The sequence below is a fragment of the Tenrec ecaudatus genome, chromosome 1 (genome assembly GCF_050624435.1).
Source record: "Tenrec ecaudatus isolate mTenEca1 chromosome 1, mTenEca1.hap1, whole genome shotgun sequence".
Taxonomy (NCBI): Eukaryota; Metazoa; Chordata; class Mammalia; order Afrosoricida; family Tenrecidae; genus Tenrec; species Tenrec ecaudatus.
In genome coordinates, this window is record NC_134530.1 from 79228203 (window position 1) to 79246235 (window position 18033).

An 18033-nucleotide genomic window follows, 5' to 3' on the forward strand; every position below is an offset into this window, starting at 1 on the left:
TAGTTTCGAACTGCTGACCTTGCAGATGGCAGCCAATGCGTGACCACTGTGCCACCAGAGCTCCTGCACCTTAAGAAAGTAAAAGATAAAACCCACCAAGTTGAGAAGCATTTCACCAGCTCTGCTCCCTAGTAGCCAAAAGGGGGCAGCAACACAACACGCTGGCGCTTTCCCCCAGCACATGTCCCAGCACTGCAGACCCAAACCTGAAAGCTTCCAGCCTGTCAGGAGTCCGGGAAGACCGCCGTTGCTTTGGGAAGGCCTTCTCCAGGTCTCCTCACTGCAGCTGCTTGCTGAGGCAGGGCACGCACAGTCCCAACGCAAGGCGGGAACTAGGCCCACACTGCTAGTCCTCGGCCACACAGAGGACACCCTCACCAGGCCGAGGGGGCCAGGAGGCCCAGGTTCTAAACCTGGCTCAACTTCCAGTTCACTCCAGCACTCCCTCCTGTGTGCCTCCCTTTGCTTCTCTGTAAAATGAAAGGGTTGGGAGAGATGATCCGGGGTCTGTCTTTGAACATGCGACAGCTCCATGATTCGCTACTTCCACAAAGACTTACATACCACCCCAGCTATCATTTGGGAAGTGCTTACAGCCCACCAGACAGAGGCCCCATCATCAGGCTGCTCCGTAGCCCTGAAACAGGCCATTTGTCTTCGTTTTCCAGGCAAGAGCACTGCGGGTCACAGAGTTAGAGTCCCCAGAGGCTACACAACTAACACGTGTCTCCACATGATCTGAATCCAGTCTATGTCCCGCTTTCCACCACAGCCGCTGGGTGGCACCTAGTGTGGTGGCCCTGAGGCTAACACAGGCTGTGAGTTGCGACCACCAAGTCAGCAGTTGAAATCTCCCAGGGGCTCCAAGGGAGAGAGAGGAGGCTGTCGGCTCCAGTACAGATTCAGTCTTGAAAACCTTATAGAGATCGCTCTGAGTCGCAATCGGCTCCATGGCAGGGGGCTTGGTTTTTGTTTGGTGGCTGGAGCCTGGGTGGCACAACCATTGGCAACCAGCTACTAACCTGCTTAGCAGTTCAACTCCACCCAGCTGTTCCACAGAACAAAAGTCTGGCGCCCTGTTTCAGTAAGGATTACAGCCAAGAAAACTCTGGAATGCATGGGGTCCCCCAGAGCCATGGGCTGATGCGATGGCCGCTAACACCCCCAGGCACTGTGAGTCTAGGGCGAGGGGCACCAGTCATCGGAAAGCTCTTGAAGATGGGCGGTGACCACCTCACACCAGGGCGCATGGGTCTCCAAACCCAGGGCCAAGGCCACATGCTCTGGGTGCTCCCCGGGCCAGCCCTCCAGGTGTGCTCCAGAGCAAACGCAGGGATCGTTTACACATGCAAGTGTGCCGAGGGACCTCAGCAGATGTGGGGCTGCCACATGCTTCACTGCACCGAGGCAACACCACCACCCTGCGTGTCCCTGGGGAGAGGTGAAAGCCAAGCTGTCTGGTGCAGCCGGTATCCCTCTGCTCAAATAACTCCCCTGCCAATTCCACTCTGCCCCTGCAATAATAATGTCTTCTGGCTGTATGGCTGGTCACACTGTTCATGCTGCCTGCCTACCCGTCAACCCTTGAAACCACAGGGAAGCCGTCGCTACGGCACGAGCCAAAGCAGGGAGGGCTGGGGCTGTCCATCTACAGAAAAGAAAGGAGGAGCAGGCCATCTCCAGTGTGAAGCACAAGACCTAGGCACGGCAGGACCCTGACCAGAGGCTAGCTCGCCTGGTCAAGAGAAAACTGTGCCCTCCTCTCCAAGAAGCATCGGACACAGAGAGGCGCTCTGGAGCAGGCCATTGCCTTTCACTCCCGGTCCAGCCTGCCCTGCTGCTCTGCGTCCTTAGAGAGAGAGCGAGGCGGCGCGTCTTCTACTCCTGCCTGCTGCTCACTCAGGATGGGTAAGAAGGTTGAGAGCCGGCACACTGACAGTGAGGATCAGCTAGGCACCATGGAAAGTGCACTGTATCTACAGTGGGAAGCTCGAGGTTCAGTCCACCCTGCTGTGGTGTGGTCCTGGGCAATGCCCACTACAGCCCCAAGGAGGAATAGATAAGCGACCAGCCCTGCTAGCTTCTAAGTCCATGGGGTTCTTTGAATAACTTCTTAACATCTAAAAAGCCCCCCGCAGTGCAAGAAGGGCATTCACAGTCACCTTCCTGAGCCTCACAAATGCTCATGACAGTACCAATCTCTCTGGCAGGTGAGGAAACCAAGGTTCTGAGAGTTAGGCATGCCACTTGCCTAGGCTCACAATGTGGAGGGCTCCGAGGCCAGTGCTTTGTCTTCATTACTGTGCTCTCCTTCAGGAAGTCCATGGGCAGCAGGATGAGTAAGGAAATCCTATCTGTAAAGGAGTAACAGGCACAGAGGCCTAACCCTGAGATCCTGCGGCAGGTACCAGTGAAATGGACTCCTGCGACTACTGAAGGTGACGACACCTCCTGCTCCATCAGCCAGTCTGCCCTGCTCCTCTCTCCCCTCAGGCAGAGCAGGGCAAGGGCTTCTCGCCTGCCTCCTCCTCTTCACCAACTTCTCAGCCAGGCAGAGGGGAAAGCCATGAGAGGACGGTGCCAGTGGGACAATTCTAAGGAAAGGAGATTCTTCTTCAGCAGACTGAAAGGTCACAGCAGCATTTTAAGGGGCTGACCCAGAGGTTACAAGTGCCAGAGAAGGATGGTGTCACTCTGCCAGGAGTCACACCAACCATCCTGTCCGAAGAGCTTAACCCCAAGGCACATGTGAAATGTACACACAACGGGTCTGCTGGTCAGAACTCTACTTTGCCGGAGGCTTGTTCAATGAGGAGATAAAGGGATCTTATGAATGAGAATGGATGCCTGTGCAAAAATAGCAAAGACCACCTGGTGCCAAATAGCTATTCCCACAACTGCAAAGAGCGGCCAAAGATCTAGACATGTGATAGGCAGACAAAGTCTAGGGGCTTCAAGACAGCCTCTCATGGGCCTGTCCTTTCCTTCATTATTGGCTTTACATTCTTAGACCTTGTTTTATTTAAAAAAAAATCACATCAGGGCTTGCTAAGGGCGTGGACAGAAATTTTTTGCACACAGTGCATACAGAAATATTACACCCATGTTACAAGTTAAGAAATTAAGATTCAGAGAAGTTAGAAATCATGCCCAAGCAGTCAGTGAGTGACAGGCTGGTCTTCAATCTAGGCTAACAAGGCACGTGCACTCCTAAAAAGACACCTAAATGCCTGATATGATTTTAAATGTTGTTTATCCTTAATATTAACTCCATTTTGACTGAATTCTCAACATGTCTATTTATGAAACAATCTTTGTAGCGTTGAGAGTAAGTAAAAGAGCACTGCTACCTGGTTCTAATTCTAGGGTTTATTAAAAACAAAACGTGTTCGGACAGGTGTTGCCATCAGTGGACGGTGTAGGCTGGCTCTCTCAGTGAAGCACTTGTCTAAATCTCACCAGGGAGCCTTCCAGGGGAAAGTAAGCCAGACAGTGGCTTCCACGGAGCTCGACAAGGCAGCGCGATGCACTCCCAGGGTTTCAGTGCGGCTTTTGGGGACTCCAGAGGGGTCAGAGAACACAGGATGATCACGGGAGCTTGTTAGGAAGGATTTAAAAAACAAAACAAAACAAAACTGAAAACTGAACAGGTCAGACAAAGACCAGGAGAGTTGTAAGGGCTCATTCTTCAAGGGCATTCAGACTTTCACTTTCCGACCTATAGCTCTGACCTTGCCCCTCCGGTTTCTCTTTGTTCTCCAATCCCCAAGAACATCAAAAAGGAACGGGAGGGGAGGCCTTTGAGGATGCCCACTCTGCAGTCTCAGCACGGTGTAAATCACAGACTCCTTCAAGGAAGGGCCAGAAAAACAGAAACCTCACCTTCAGAACTGTATTGACCTACATGTAGGAGATGTTGATGTTTCTGTTAATCGAGGTTTCTATAATTTTACAGCAGTACTTTTTGACTTAACCCTCATATACATATAAAAACTAGCAAAGACGTCCAAAGGCAGGATGCCCCCGAGTCCTGTCCCTCAATCTCACTCTAGCTAGATACTAAATCTTAACTGTCTGAAATTAGCTAATGCCAGATGTTACAATGAAATTCTCCTAAGTTGACCTCTTGCCACTCAGGAGAGTCGATTTAAGACAACAGTTATTTCACGGAGCGGCCTTAAAGGGACCACCCTGTCTAGCAGGTTGAGGTCTTTAAGCACTCGCACATCAAGGCCCCAGAAGACATCAGGAGTGCGGGCATACCAGACAGCCCACGGAGAGGAGCGTATGAAGCAACACAATCGTCACAACCGTGGCCACCGCAACGCGCCGGTGATCTTCCCGAACAGCTGGCCAGAAGGTCATCGCCAAGACGGAGCCGGAGATGCTCAGGGCAATCACGACGAGAATCCAACGAACAGCTTTCTGGGGGATAATCCACAGTATCTGAAAGAGGAGCAAGGCCGGGGACAGAAAGGTAGTGCGTGATCCCTCCTGGCATAGACATACACCATGGTCCCGGAGCTACTCAACCGCCGGACCCCACTGCCATTTTGCTTTTTCAGGGCAGCCCGGAGAGCCAACACCCACCCGCCAATGGAGGCCCATGCTCTCCTCACGAAGGGCTCAAGATCAAGATCAAGCCGCAGCCCTTGGCTCGCCAGCCCCACCCATGCTGAACTTTTAAGGTCAATGAGTGTTTTTCAGACACACAGGAGGGTTTGGTGCTAGGGTAGAAATAATGACGCCGGTGAAAAGCTGTTCAATCTCCCAGAATCTGCTCCCTGAGAGCTGATACTTACTGCGGTGGGGATGTAAATGAAGAGTGAATAGCCATAGACACACACAATCTCCAAGAAGGAGTAGGACACGATGTTCATGACCTTGCTGTTGCGCCACATGAGAAAGCCCCAGAGAGCCAGAGGAACCAGCCAGGCGTACGCGTAGATGACTGTAGCTGCTATGGACACTGAGGAGGAGAGGACACAGGTTTTAACCCCTGTCACGCCTTCATTCACACCGAGAGCACTGCCGACACCCTGCGCTGACCACTGGAATCCAACTCAGAGTGACTACAGGACAGCGGAGAGTGGCCCCGTAGAGCTTCCAGGTTTGTGACTCTGCAGGGCTTTCCTCTTGCTGCTCTTCATCATCCCTGAGCCTCCTACCGGTGCCTGAAAGCACTCTATGTGCTTGTCAAACAAACTCAGCACTCTGTAGAGCGCATGTCTCTGTGGGAGACCCGCAGTCTCTCAAGTGGTCTTCATAACCCTTTTTAATACCTACCAGCTCATATGATTGAACAACAGAATTAATGTGACTGGAAATGCTTAGAGGGCCACACTGCATGTACTCAAATGTACTGAGCATCTCAGTCAAATAAAAGTCAACTATCCCCTTGGAAGAACACATCCTCTTTCCTAGTATAACGAGAGCTGACATTGATTTCTTTAGCAAATTTATTAAAATGCCCTGGGTACAGATTAGCTTGTTCTGCATGCTATTTCAAGTTTCTCCTGTCTCTGAAATGGGGAGTTCCATCTCACTGATGAATTGCTGGAAACATTCTCCAGTTTCACTTTCTTCTTTAAATGATTCTGTCTCTGTGGTGGAAATGCTACAGAGCAGCAATGCTCAGCCTGTCATGGCCCCTCCTCCTCCTGCAGCAGCAGCAGCAGCAGCACGCCCCGAGGACCCCTTTCCCTCTTCTGCAGCGGAGGCTCGGAGGCTCGTCAAGCGTGGCCAGGCCTGCAGCACCAGCCCTTCCCCCATGAAGACCAGCAGCTAATTCACTTCATGCTCTGGCAAAGACAAAGGCACACTGAGCCATGAGTCAGACGCTGGTCCAGACGTACAACTGTCCCACGGCTGTAGCTCCCAGAGCAGGTTTAGCCCAGTGCGCTTTTCCTGAGGTGTTGCCCTCTGAGCGCTGAGAGAAGAGAAGGGAAGGGAACGCGTACTCTGGCTATCAGGAGCGTGGTGTCAGCAGAGTGCTCACTGAGAGGCAAAGCAGTAGGTCGTCCAGGCACAAACTGTACCCACACTCCGTGGGCTCGTACCCGAGCTCAGCTATGAAGTGCGCAGCCCTGGGTGGTGAGTTACTTAATCTTTCTGTCTCGGTTCCCTCATCTGTAAAATGGGAATAATGCTACAGGACCTCGTAAGATGTGAGAATTAAATAAGTCAAAACAGATGTACTTAGAACCAAACCCCAAACCGATAATATAACCGATGTACAACTTTATGGTAGCCGACAGCCTCATTACTGTCCCACAGAATGGCTGATATGTTTGAACTACCAACCTCTGTGGTTAGCAGTGGCCAAAAGCACCATCAGGGCTCCATACTTGCAATAGAGCTACATAAACGCCCAGTCAAGAATGAATGCTCTTTCATATTTTTGCCAACACGTAGATGTTTGGTTAAGTTCACATAGTAGTTCAAGCAGGACCTGAACCCAGGTCTGACCTATACTCAACATGAAATGGAAACCTGTCTATTGGTGGGTCCAACAGCTATCTTACTGGTGCATACACACCACCACTCCTTGTCACTGGGATGCCCAACCAAGCCAAAGATGGCCTGGGCTCCCACACCCAGGCAGGATGGCCAGTCCTTCTGCATCAGTGAGCTGTACACCCGCATCGAGAGGCTAGCGCATATTGTTTATGATCATACTCATTCCCTTTCCTAACCACTGAGCTACCTAAAGGAAGGGTCTACAGCTATGGGCGCTCTTTCCTGGGGTAAACGAGAGCCAAGCATCATCCGGCAAGGGAGCTGGCCTGACCCACAAAGAGAGGAAAGGCGGACATGGAAGGAAGGGAGAGGAAAGAAGGAAAGGCGTTTTCATTTGCTTATACACACAAACGCGGGCATATATACGTACACATTTGTAAAAATGGAAACAGCATTGATGTTTAAATGCATTCCCTTTTATACATGGTCTTCTTTACACATGCCGATACTGCCATCTTCAAATACCAACTGCTAGCGAGTCCATGCTGACTCATAGCGACCATATAGGACAGAGTAGAACTGCCCCTGTGGGTTTCTGAGGCTGTAACTCTTCATGGGAGCAGCCAGCCTCATCTCTCTCCTGCAGAGCGGCTGGTGACTTTGAACTGCTGAGCTTGCAGTTAACAACCCAACGTGTAACCCACTATGCTACAAACTCAAAAACACACTCCCATTGATTCGATTCGGCCTCATAGCTCCCTACCATGTACTGCAAGGGCTCCTTTGTCCTCAAGATAACCCAGGAATGCGGGTTTATTGTGCTTCTCACGTCACTGATGAGGACTCTGGGGCTAAGAGACATGAAATAACTTGCCCACAGTTGAAGCGAAAGAAACGAGCTGGAATTTGAAGTCAGTGGTCTGATTCCAGAGCCCAGGCTCCTAGCCAGGCTGGTGGGAGAAGCGGGAGACCGGAGAAAGTGGCACAAAACAGGGCAATCAATCTCCTGACAAAGTCACAATTCCTCGTTTGGAGGAGTCTGCCACCTGCAAGCTCCTCGGAGCAGTTTTTAAACTGCCAACACATTGTGGTCAGCAGCACATCAGGTAACCATACGCCAGCAAGGCTCCTCCTTCTAGACGCGTTGTAATTAATTAATTGTCTAGATCCTTTGTAATTCGTGGCTACAGGCTATTCCAGCCAGATCAGCCCTCGCAACTGAAACAATAATGCCAGAATGTTTCCAGTGTTTGCACAGTGCGCACAATACTACATGAAGGCCCTCATGCACACTGACTGCTTTACACTTGTTCTGTACATTTTTCTTAAGACAGGTTTCAGTGGCTACCAGGTTTTGCCTAACAGCTTTCCAAAAGATTGTGTGGAGTTATAATGGCAGGTGGTCCATGCTGTGGCAACTGGACTGTTGGAACCCGCAGGGGCTGCGAGGGAAAGGACCTGGAATTCACAGGGTAAAAGCAACCGCGCTTATGCACTGAAAGCATCCCATATGAGGTAAGGCTATTCACCAACCTTTGCGGAATTCGGGCACATAATGGTAGGTCTTCTCTCCCAAGTGGATTAAGAAGTTGGAAAGGTTCCCACTGATTGCTATGGCAAAGACCAGTGTGGCACATATCCAAAAGGGGCCTGCGAAGAAGACCAGAAAACTCAGTGACCAGAACACGAAGCAGCCCCGTGTCCGTACACACACTCTTAGAGTACCTTCCTTGTCTCCCGCACCTTTCTCACACAAGCAAAGAACATGAGGGTTACATACACCCAACACTCATTCCCTGGGAATTTTCTCTTTTCAAAGGTCACAAGACAACTGGGTAATTAGCTGCCGTAAAGAATTTGGGGGGGGGGGGTAGGCTGCAAAATGCAAAGTCAAAACATCTTCCACAATTAGGTAAATAAACAACTGATTTGTTTATAGCTTCTTTGATGGGAGGATCATCAATTTTGTTAACCTTTCACCATCAAAATATCAGGAGAAAAGGTTACTTCCCATATCTCAGTGCCACATGTTAATACCAGAAAAAGAACAGCTTCGATCAGTGAAGACGCGCAAGCAGAGCACTCTGGAGTGGAATCCACGGACTCTTCCATCACACATGGCTCTGTGCGCATGTCTTCAGTTGTGTTCCCCAGAGGAGCAAAAGCAGTGAAACATGTCTATGTAAACATACTGAACACATTAAAACCAAACCCACCACCATGAAGTCGGCGTTGCCCCTGTGTAGGCTTTCTGGGACTAAATCTTATGGAAGCAGAGCACTCATCTCGCTCCGACAGGATAGCTCGTAGGTTCAATCACCCACCGTGCAGTTAACCGCCCAATGCCTGTCCTGCAGCACCACGAGGCCAGAGAGTTTGGGTTCAAGGAAATGGCTCACGTAGCTGTGGAAGCTGCTACACCCCAAATCCATGAGTTGAAGCTGGCGGCTTCTGACCCGTGTGGTTGCAGGGACAGACAAACTCAAATCTGGAAGGTCAGACAGCACAGCCCTGCCTCACTTCTCAAGAACTGAATGTCAGACAATGATGAGTCAGACACAAGATCCAGAACAAGTGAGAGCCTTGTGAGAACATCCATCTATGTTGGATGCAGAAAATTCCCCATATAACTGATTACCTGATCATGTCAGATCACATCATTGACGTGGTTACAGTACATTACATTATGGGAGAGCAATAAGGCCAATGTCTGCCAAATCACTGATAAACCTAACCTGACCAAGTTGACATACTATTAACCTATCCTTTGTCAAACTGGTACCTACACATCTCCTTAAACCATGCACACAGAGTGCAGCCTAACAAACTTACCCTGGAATTCAGACTTCTACCCTGATAGAACATAGGGTGACAGAGACAAGAAACAAAACCTTGACAAGTGGATCACTAAGAATAGTCGTGGTGCCACTCCCATTTCCACCCTTTGATTCCTGGACCAATGACTCGCGACAATAGGAAAAACAGAATATTGATCGCTTCCTGAAGAACACTGCCTGAACCCTGCAAATACCACCACCTAGCTGGACCATAAATGTGTCTCGAGAAGGTCACCCCATTGTATTTTCAAGCTTGCTGCTCAGTATGATGGGGAATATAGTAAGACTAATGAGTCCCATAAGCACAGGCCCATTGTCCCCCTTCACTTGCTCAAAGTGAGCCACGTGATGCAAAACAATGCTGCACGAGATGCCATGATGGTGGATACGGTCAGCGTGTGCAAGGAAGGCAAATCCATATTCAGAGTAAGTGGATTTCCAATGAGAACAAAGCGTTGCCCTTTTCATGATGGAAATGGTCCAATGTAAACAACCTGCTACCAGGTTACTGGGTGATTGCCCCTAGAAATGGTGCCACATTGAGGGGTCGATGTTGGTCTCTGTGGCTGGTAGACTGGGTACTCAGATTGGCTGCAGTCAGTTAAGCCTTGGTGAGGGGAAGGCCATGTATGCTGCACCTATAAATAACCTCCATCCCTACCACTATGACCACTTTGTACATGAGTATTTGGAGTGGCCAACGCAAGAGGATGATTGTTTCCCACAGAATATATCTACTATCTACCTTTGGTGAGCATTTACTGAATAGCTCCACTTCTCTGGCTAGCCACAGGCCTCTTCCCCATACCTCATCACCAGTTTTCCAACCGTGTTCCTTCCAAGTCCCTTGCCATCTGCATACACCATTGACCACAGCCCTGTGACTGGTATACAATTATATATCTGACCATTTTTCCTTCCAAGCAAACATCCAGGTGCGCTTCTTGCAGTTCTGCCCACTGGGAGGATTTCACTTCACCATTGTCCTTCAGCGGGGAACCCACAAAGGGCTACCGTACTGCCACTGTCCACTCGAGTGACGTCTGCACATCACAGGGAACCATCGCAAACCTGGCAGGATTTCTGATTAAGGAAGTCCCGATGAAGTCATACGCGCAGACTGGAAGAGGGAAGGTAACTGGGAAACACCAGTCCCATTTAATAAAGGAGAGTGAAACCGACAAGAGCCACCTCATGACCGGCAGCTGAAGCTGCTCACGGTTAAACTAAAAGCTGTTTCTCTAGAGGACAGGAGTTATCTGCAGAGGATGGCAGAGTTTTACTCCAAAATCCCGCAAGTCTGCACTGTGATTCCAAACAGCATCTGCTGCTGATGCGTGCAGCACCATTGGATCAGCTGGATCAATGCCCGTGTAGCAGAGTGGCTGGCACGGCAGCCTGAATCTGGCTCAGAGCCTTCTCCTGTTCTTGGTCCCATTCGACACTAGCAGCTTTTTAAGTCACTTGATAAAGATCCCTCACCCAAATGAGGGATATGTTTCCCAAATCCAAAGAGGGCCACCAAGCGCTGTGCCTCCTTTGTAGTGGTAGGAGGGTTTAGCTATGACAACTTAGCCTTTGCTTATAAGGGGCCTTGGTGGCGCAGTAGTTACTCATTGGACTGTCACCTGCAAGGTCAGCAGTTTCAAAGCACCAGCCAGTTCCTCGGGAGAAAAAACATGCTTTCTACTCCTGTAACCAGTTAGTCTCAGAAACTTGCAGGGGCAATTCCACCCTGTCCTATAGGTCACTATGAGTGGACATCAACTTGATGGCAGTGAGTCTGGTAAGTTTGTTTGTTTATCCTTCCCTTAATTATCTCGACATGCCCCATCCCTGTGGACTTCTAGAAACGTCATCGAAGGGGAAGGCACCTGGATTCTTGTTGGGTTGATTTCTCCCCTTGAGGATATGCACGCCTTACCAATTCAAGTAGAGTCAATGATCATTCCTCCTTACTAGATCCAGTCAGTATGGTGAATGAACCAGTAGGATGGACCACGGTTCCCGAGGACTAGACTATGACAGAGGGCTAAAGAGCGCTAGACCTGAGGTAGAATCAAACACACACAAACCAGAATCACTGTCACTGAGTCAACGCTGACTCACAGCGACCCGTGGGTTTCCGAAACTGCAACTGTTCACGGGAGTAGAAAGCCCATTCTTTCTCCAGCAGAGCCGCTGGGGGTTTCAAACTACTGACCATGTGGACGGCATAATCACTAAATCACCAGGGCTCCAGTTGGGGTGGAACAGTGAAGATATATTACTGGCTTTGTCGGCTTAAGGTCAGCTGCTTTCGGAGTTCCTTCACAACAGGTAAGGAGAAAAAGGGCACACCAGATGACTGATGGCTGAATTGGCTCAAGCCACGAAGCCACACCTGGAACGGTAGCTGCAACTGGCGTCCCATCAACTTTATCTAGGAATGTTTTGCACAGGTCAACCAGGCAAGGTGAATGGGACTGTGTCATTCCAGTCCGTAATACTGGCAGTGACATCTGCAACCACCCAGGAATGTGGTCATGGTTTGGGTTGAGTATTTTCCTACGTAAGATCAGTTCTAACGGCTTCCTATTTAGCTCTTATTCCACATATCAGGAATCCATTGTGGTGGGTGGGGGGGGGTGTCTCCCATTGCTGAGAATATCTATTACTGGGGAAATTGCTACAGAATGGCTTCAGGGAACCACGAGACTCACTGAAACACACCTGCATTGAGACTCCCCACTCTCCTACTCTGACTGGTGGACCACACTGACACTTTGGGTACCCTGGGATAAGTGATGGTTCAAAAACCAACCTAAAAAAACAGACTCGCTGCCCTCTGGTCCATTCTGACAGGACCGGGTAGAACTGCCCCTTTTGGGTTTCTGAGGCTGTAAATCTTTACCAGAGCAGAACGCCTCACCTGGTGGGTTCAAACTGCTGACGCAGCAGTCAGCAGTCCAGTACGAAACCCACCATGCCACCAGCGCTCTCAGTTCACAGACCATGTCCAGTAATCTCCCAAGACTACTCATTTCCCTTACATAACCTGCTGTCAATTCAGGATTAGGAGTGTAGAGATTAGGAGTCTAGCTTGTCAATCGGGATACAGCCAATGAGGCCTCTGTGTGGGCATGGACTTTCCCTAATGATTCTGGGGATTCCCGGATTTCCTCCTTGGAGGAGAGAGACACTTCTCACTTTCTGCTCACTCCCTTGGAGACTCTATACTGACAAGACACATGGCACTATGCTGATGGCCCCGTGCCCTGGGAAACGGAGAAGCCATGTGGAGACCTCTGCCAGCGCTGAGATGCTTACAATGCCACTGGATCCAAGACTTTCTACCCACTGGCCTGTGATCTTCCTGCATTCGGCATCATCACATGTGTTTCGTGAGTCTGAAGAGGACTTTATAGATTGGTATCAGACATATGGGCTAACATCAGATTTATGGGCTTGGACAGGACTGGGTTGGGATGCTTTCTTAATGTATGATTGCCCTTTACATAAAACTCTCTCTAATATGCATATGAGTTTCTATGGATTTGTTACTCTAGTCTACGTGGACTAATACACTCAGTGGATAGTTATCGCTGCACATATCTTATTTCGAAGTAAAAAAAACAAAATGGGAAAAACACCCAGCGGGCCGGATAAATGTCCTCGGTGGGCCTCAAGTGGCCCGCGGGCCGTAGTTTGAGGATTGAGGACCCCTGATCAGACTTATGGGCCTGGACTTGACTGGGTTGGGATGCTTTCTTAATGTACAATTACCCTTTATATAAAACTCTCTCTTATACATATATGAGTGCCTATGAATTTGTTTCACTAGTCTACCCAATCTAACACACTCACTACACACTGTAAGTTCTCTTCTGCAGCCCAGCATGAAATACAATTGAGTCATTCTAACTGCACCGCACATGAGAAATGAAAAATAAAGTAACTTCCCCCAGATAAAAAAATCTAGACCTTCATTGAATAAACAAAATTGAGCATGTGTTGTAGATATGTTGAGACCACCAAAACCTATGACCACACATGAACAACATAGTAGAGTGCTCATATAACTGAGAGCAAAGAATACCACGTCCTCGCATGAGCCGTTATTTACAAAGCTCCACTGCCCTCTATGCCCCGGGCTAGGTGTGGACAAGCACTGATACATAACAGAAAGCGCCACTGTTTCTAGGGTGCCCCATTCTCGTGGGAGACAGTCAACAAAACATCTCAAGTGCTTTCACGGGAAAAAGTACAGGCTGCGCATGGGAGTCCATGGGGTGATGACCAAATCTAGGGAAGGTTTTATTCAACCTGAATGCTAAGGATAAGCAGGAGTCAGCAAGTGAGAGAAGAAAAGTGGTCTAGGAAGAAGGGTCAGCATAAGCAATGCCCCAAGTGCCAGAGAGATCAGTTTGAGGCTCAGGAAGCCTGAGGTCCGGCAGAGACTGGAGGTTAGGATCAAGGTCAGATCATGATGGCTAAGGGAAGCTCTCTTAGAAAGTGTGGAACTTATCTGAAGGCCACCAGGAAGTCTGGTGGGAGGGTGTGTGTCACACACTGAATTGAAGACTTGCCCAGCAACCTCACGGGGCAGTTCCTCTGTTGCTATGAGTCAGAATCGACTTGATACAACAACAACAACCAGCATTCTGCGGCTTCCTCGTATCCTAAGCTACCTAACCCAGACTCGGACACAGCTGGTCACCACCTCCTGTCTACCCACCATGCCTGTGTGGCCCAATCTTGTTGGCTTGGCCACGATTCCTAGCAAGAAAACGTTCCAAGCCCCCCGCTTTCTCGCACCCTTGACTTTTGCCTTCCCCCTGGCCTGCTCGCCACTCTTCAGTGAATCCCCAGTGCTTAACAATGACCGTGAAACCCTTCAAGCCCACCGTGACCTGGGCTTTCTAACCTCTTCCTTGAAAGCCCTGTTTTCTTGTGCACGTGTGGGTTTCCAGAAACAGACATCTAGGAGAGGAACTGCTGAGTCACAGGGCACGAGCCCTGGTAAACTGGTCCGGTTTGTGTACCACTGACACTGCTCCACATCCCCAGGGGAGCCAGCCCGCCACTCAGCCCCTCCGTGATCGAACACTTAAACCCCTCCTCTTAGGCAAAGGTTACTTGACTACTTCCAAAGGAGTTAGTATTACCGTTCAACATGGCATTAATCACACCCCAATTAATCCATTTCGGCTGGTTCCAAATTGCATTTCTCCCTTAACACTTTATACTGTTGACTACTGAAGCTCAGAAGACAAGAATAAGTCACTAACACTTGGCATCCTCCACCCACGGTGTACTCCTCCAACTCGCGAGGCGGCCCACACACTCACGTGAGTTCTGGTGAACAGTCAAAACGCCACCACACGTACCGTAGAGATCCGGATTGCTGCGGATATACAATCTCACAAAGTTTTTTCCTGGTATCGGCAAAAGAGAGCCTTTTATTCTGTCAAAGACCTGGAAGACACATAGCAAGAAGCCCACTGAAGCTGGTGATGGCTCGTGTGTCAAGTTTAGTAAAGTCAATTGCAATGCAGTGATTAGGTCTTCAAATGCTCCTCGCCCTGACTTGTTGACACTCGTCGGGTGGCTTTCAGGACACGGAGGCTTTCATGACCGTTGATGGGTTAGGTCTCCGTCAGGTTTAAAGGAAGGGTGCTGGTTGACTCACCTGGTAAGTGTCCACGTCAAAGAACGTTTGGTAGTACTCGAATGTCCAGAAGGGGGAGCTTTTCTTCTGTCCAGCAAGTAACTATCCAAGACAAAACAAACATCACAAACTTAGAAGCATTCTCCCAATTCCTCTGTGCAGAAAGAGAAGGTTGATCTATCTAATGGGGAACCGAGATGTGGGAAGGAGCAAGCTCCTCCTCTTTCATAAACCAACTTTGCAACATCCAGGCCTGATAGAAAGTGAGCATCGGCTGTGAGGTCATGCCAAGCGTCTTCCACTTAGGAAAACACACTCAAATTCCTGCCAGTGAGTCAATTCCCTAGAGAAACTCCCTTGGGCAGGGTGGAACTGCCCTTGTGGGTTTCTGAGACTGAAACTTTTTATCGGAGTAGAAAGCCTCATCTTTCTCCCATGGAGCAGGTAGTGGATTTGAACTGTTGACCTTCCAGTCAGGGGCCCAACAGGTAGCCCCCCCCATGCTACCAGGGCTCCTTCCTCAGCCTTAGCAAATCACTAGCATCCTCAGGATGCTGTTTTCTGTTGCTTACAAACTGATTCCAACCCATGGGGACCCTAAGTGTGGGCGTAGGGTTTTCAAGGCCGTTGCCTTTTGAAAGCAGGTGGCCAGGCCTGTCTCTGAGGAACCTTGAGTGAAGTGAACATGAGGTGAACCAACAATCGTCTACCTGGATCATAGGCCCTTAAAACTTATCAGACCGGACAAGGGAACAACATGGGACCCAAAACGGTAGTGAGGGGGGAGTGACAGGCCTGATGGGGAACGATCAAGGGTAAGGTTGCGTAGAGAAGAGGTATAGCTGTAGCCCAGGTGGGGTCGGAGCATGGTGGTGGGGCAGGAGGAAAGTCAAGGGAGATGGAGGAAGGAGCTGGGAGTCAAGGGGCACTTATGGAGGTCTAGACAAAGACGTGTACATGCAAACATACATATGAGGATGGGGAAATAGATCTAATTGTCTACATTTATAGGTTTAATATTAAGGTGGCGGAAGGACCTTGGGCCTCTACTCAAGCACTCCCTCAATGCATGAATACTTTCGTTTATTAAATTGGTACTCTATGATGCTCACTCTCCCGACACAACTGCTGAAGCCAAAGTGGGTGAATAAGTAAATGTGGTGAAGAAAGCTGATGGTGCCCGGCTATCAAAAGAGATAGTGACTGGGGTCTTAAAGGCTTGAAGATAAACAAGCGGCTATCTAGCTCAGAAGCAAAAAAGCCCACATGGAAGAAGCACACCAGCCAGTGCAATCACGAGGTGCCAAAGGGACCAGGTATAAGGCATCATGCACACAAAAAAAAGAATGTGTGTGTGTGTGTGTGTGTGTATATATACCACATTGAATGAAGGGGGAAGTGCAGAGTGGAGACCCAAGGCCCAAGTGTCGGCCACTGGAGGTCCCCTCATAGAGGGGTTTAGGAGAGGAGATGGGTCAGTCAGGGTGCAAGGTAGTACCGACGAAGCGCACAGCTTTCCCCCAGATCCTGGATGCTTCCTCCCCCCAACTACCATGATCCGAATTCTACCTTGCAGGGCTGGATAGGGCAGAGGTTGTACACTGGTACATATGAGGGCTGGAGGCACAGGGAATCCAGGGTGGATGATACCTTCAGGACCAAGGGTGTGAGGGGCGATGCTGGGAGAGTGGAGGGTGAGTGGGTTGGAAAGGGGGAACTGATTACAGGGATTCACATGTGACCTCCTCCCTGGGAGAGGGACGGCAGAGAAGGCGGGGAAGGGAGACTCCGGATATAGAGCAAGATATGACAAAATAACGATGTATAAATTACAAAGGGCACATGAGGGAGGGGGAGCGGGGAGGGAGGGGAAAAAAAAGAGGACCTGATGCAAAGGGCTTAAGTGGAGAGCAAATGCTTTGAGAATGATTGGGGCGGGGAATGTATGGATGTGCTTTATACAATTGATGTATGGATTGTGATAAGAGTTGTATGAGTCCCTAATAAAATGTAAAAGAAGAAAAGGGGGAAAAAAAAGAAAGAAAAGAAAATGATCAGGGCAAAGAATGTACAGATGTGCTTTATACAATTGATGTATGTATATGTATGGACTGTGATAAGAGTTGTATGAGCCCCTAATAAAATGTTTTAAAAAAAAAAACAAACTTATCAGACCGACAGCTCCCTTTGCAGAAAAAATGTACACCGGGATATATTACTCCGCGGCCCTGAGTACTGTAACTCATAATCCGGGGTAGTGATAGTGGGTAGGCTTCGGCTTTTGTAGCCTCCCTGGGTTATTCAGCAGCCCCCTGGGGGCAGTATCAGCCCCTTTGGGAAGCAGTGATCTAGTAGTTGAGCGTTTAACCATTTGTATCACCCAAGGACTGCCTTATGGGATTATAGGGAAGTTTTGCTGAAATATTTTAGGGAGCCCTGGGAGGTGCAAACAGCAAGTATGACAGACTGCTCACTGAAGGGCACCCAGAAGTGCCTCAGAAGGAAGGCCTGGCAAGATGCTGCTGAACATTCACAGTCTTGAAAACCCTATATGACAATGCATGGGGTTGCTGGGAGTTGGAATCGACTTGACAGCAACTGGTTGGTTCTGTTTATTATTGGTAATTAGAGATGAACAATTGTTTATCAAAAAGTTTATGGAAAATTTCATTATCTCTGAATTTCATTTCCCCTCAAAATGTTTGAAGTCCATATATATATATATATACATATATATATATTTTGCACGCGCGCACACACACACACGTCTTTCCTTCCGCTGGCTCCTCAAGACCCTTACCACTGTTACCATCCAAATTCTGAGACATCTAGTTATTTTCATTTATTCTAAAGCACTCCAAGCTTAAAATATTACTGCTGTGACATTAAAACAATGACGAGTTAGAAGAGGCACCCGGGAGTATTGTGCCCTCCCCATAGCATGGCTCTTCAGTGGCGGAGAACAGGCACAGTACCAGGAATCCTGACTGGCATCTTCGGATATCTGAAGATCACTCAGGCATTGGAAGATTCCGACTGACTCTGAGCAGCTTTGCAGAAGGACAGATGCGCATTGCTGGTGTCCAC

At 49.1% G+C, this 18033-nt stretch overlaps 1 protein-coding gene across 5 annotated transcripts in view; it reads right to left on the reverse strand.

Moving 5' to 3' along the window:
• The window catches only part of YIPF1 (Yip1 domain family member 1), a 47952-nt gene that overhangs the window by 24975 nt on the left and 4944 nt on the right, over positions 1-18033 (reverse strand). For 4 of the 5 annotated variants that reach the window (XM_075556432.1, XM_075556438.1, XM_075556454.1 and 1 more), the window contains exons 4-8: positions 14968-15048; positions 14666-14753; positions 7993-8109; positions 4803-4969; positions 4264-4446 (exon numbers count right to left, since the gene is read on the reverse strand). In XM_075556432.1, the coding sequence (XP_075412547.1) occupies positions 4264-4446; positions 4803-4969; positions 7993-8109; positions 14666-14753; positions 14968-15048 (636 nt within the window). Of the gene's footprint in view, positions 1-3373; positions 3598-4263; positions 4447-4802; positions 4970-7992; positions 8110-14665; positions 14754-14967; positions 15049-18033 lie in introns of those variants that run through there. The other variant, XM_075556465.1, reaches the window with a different exon arrangement.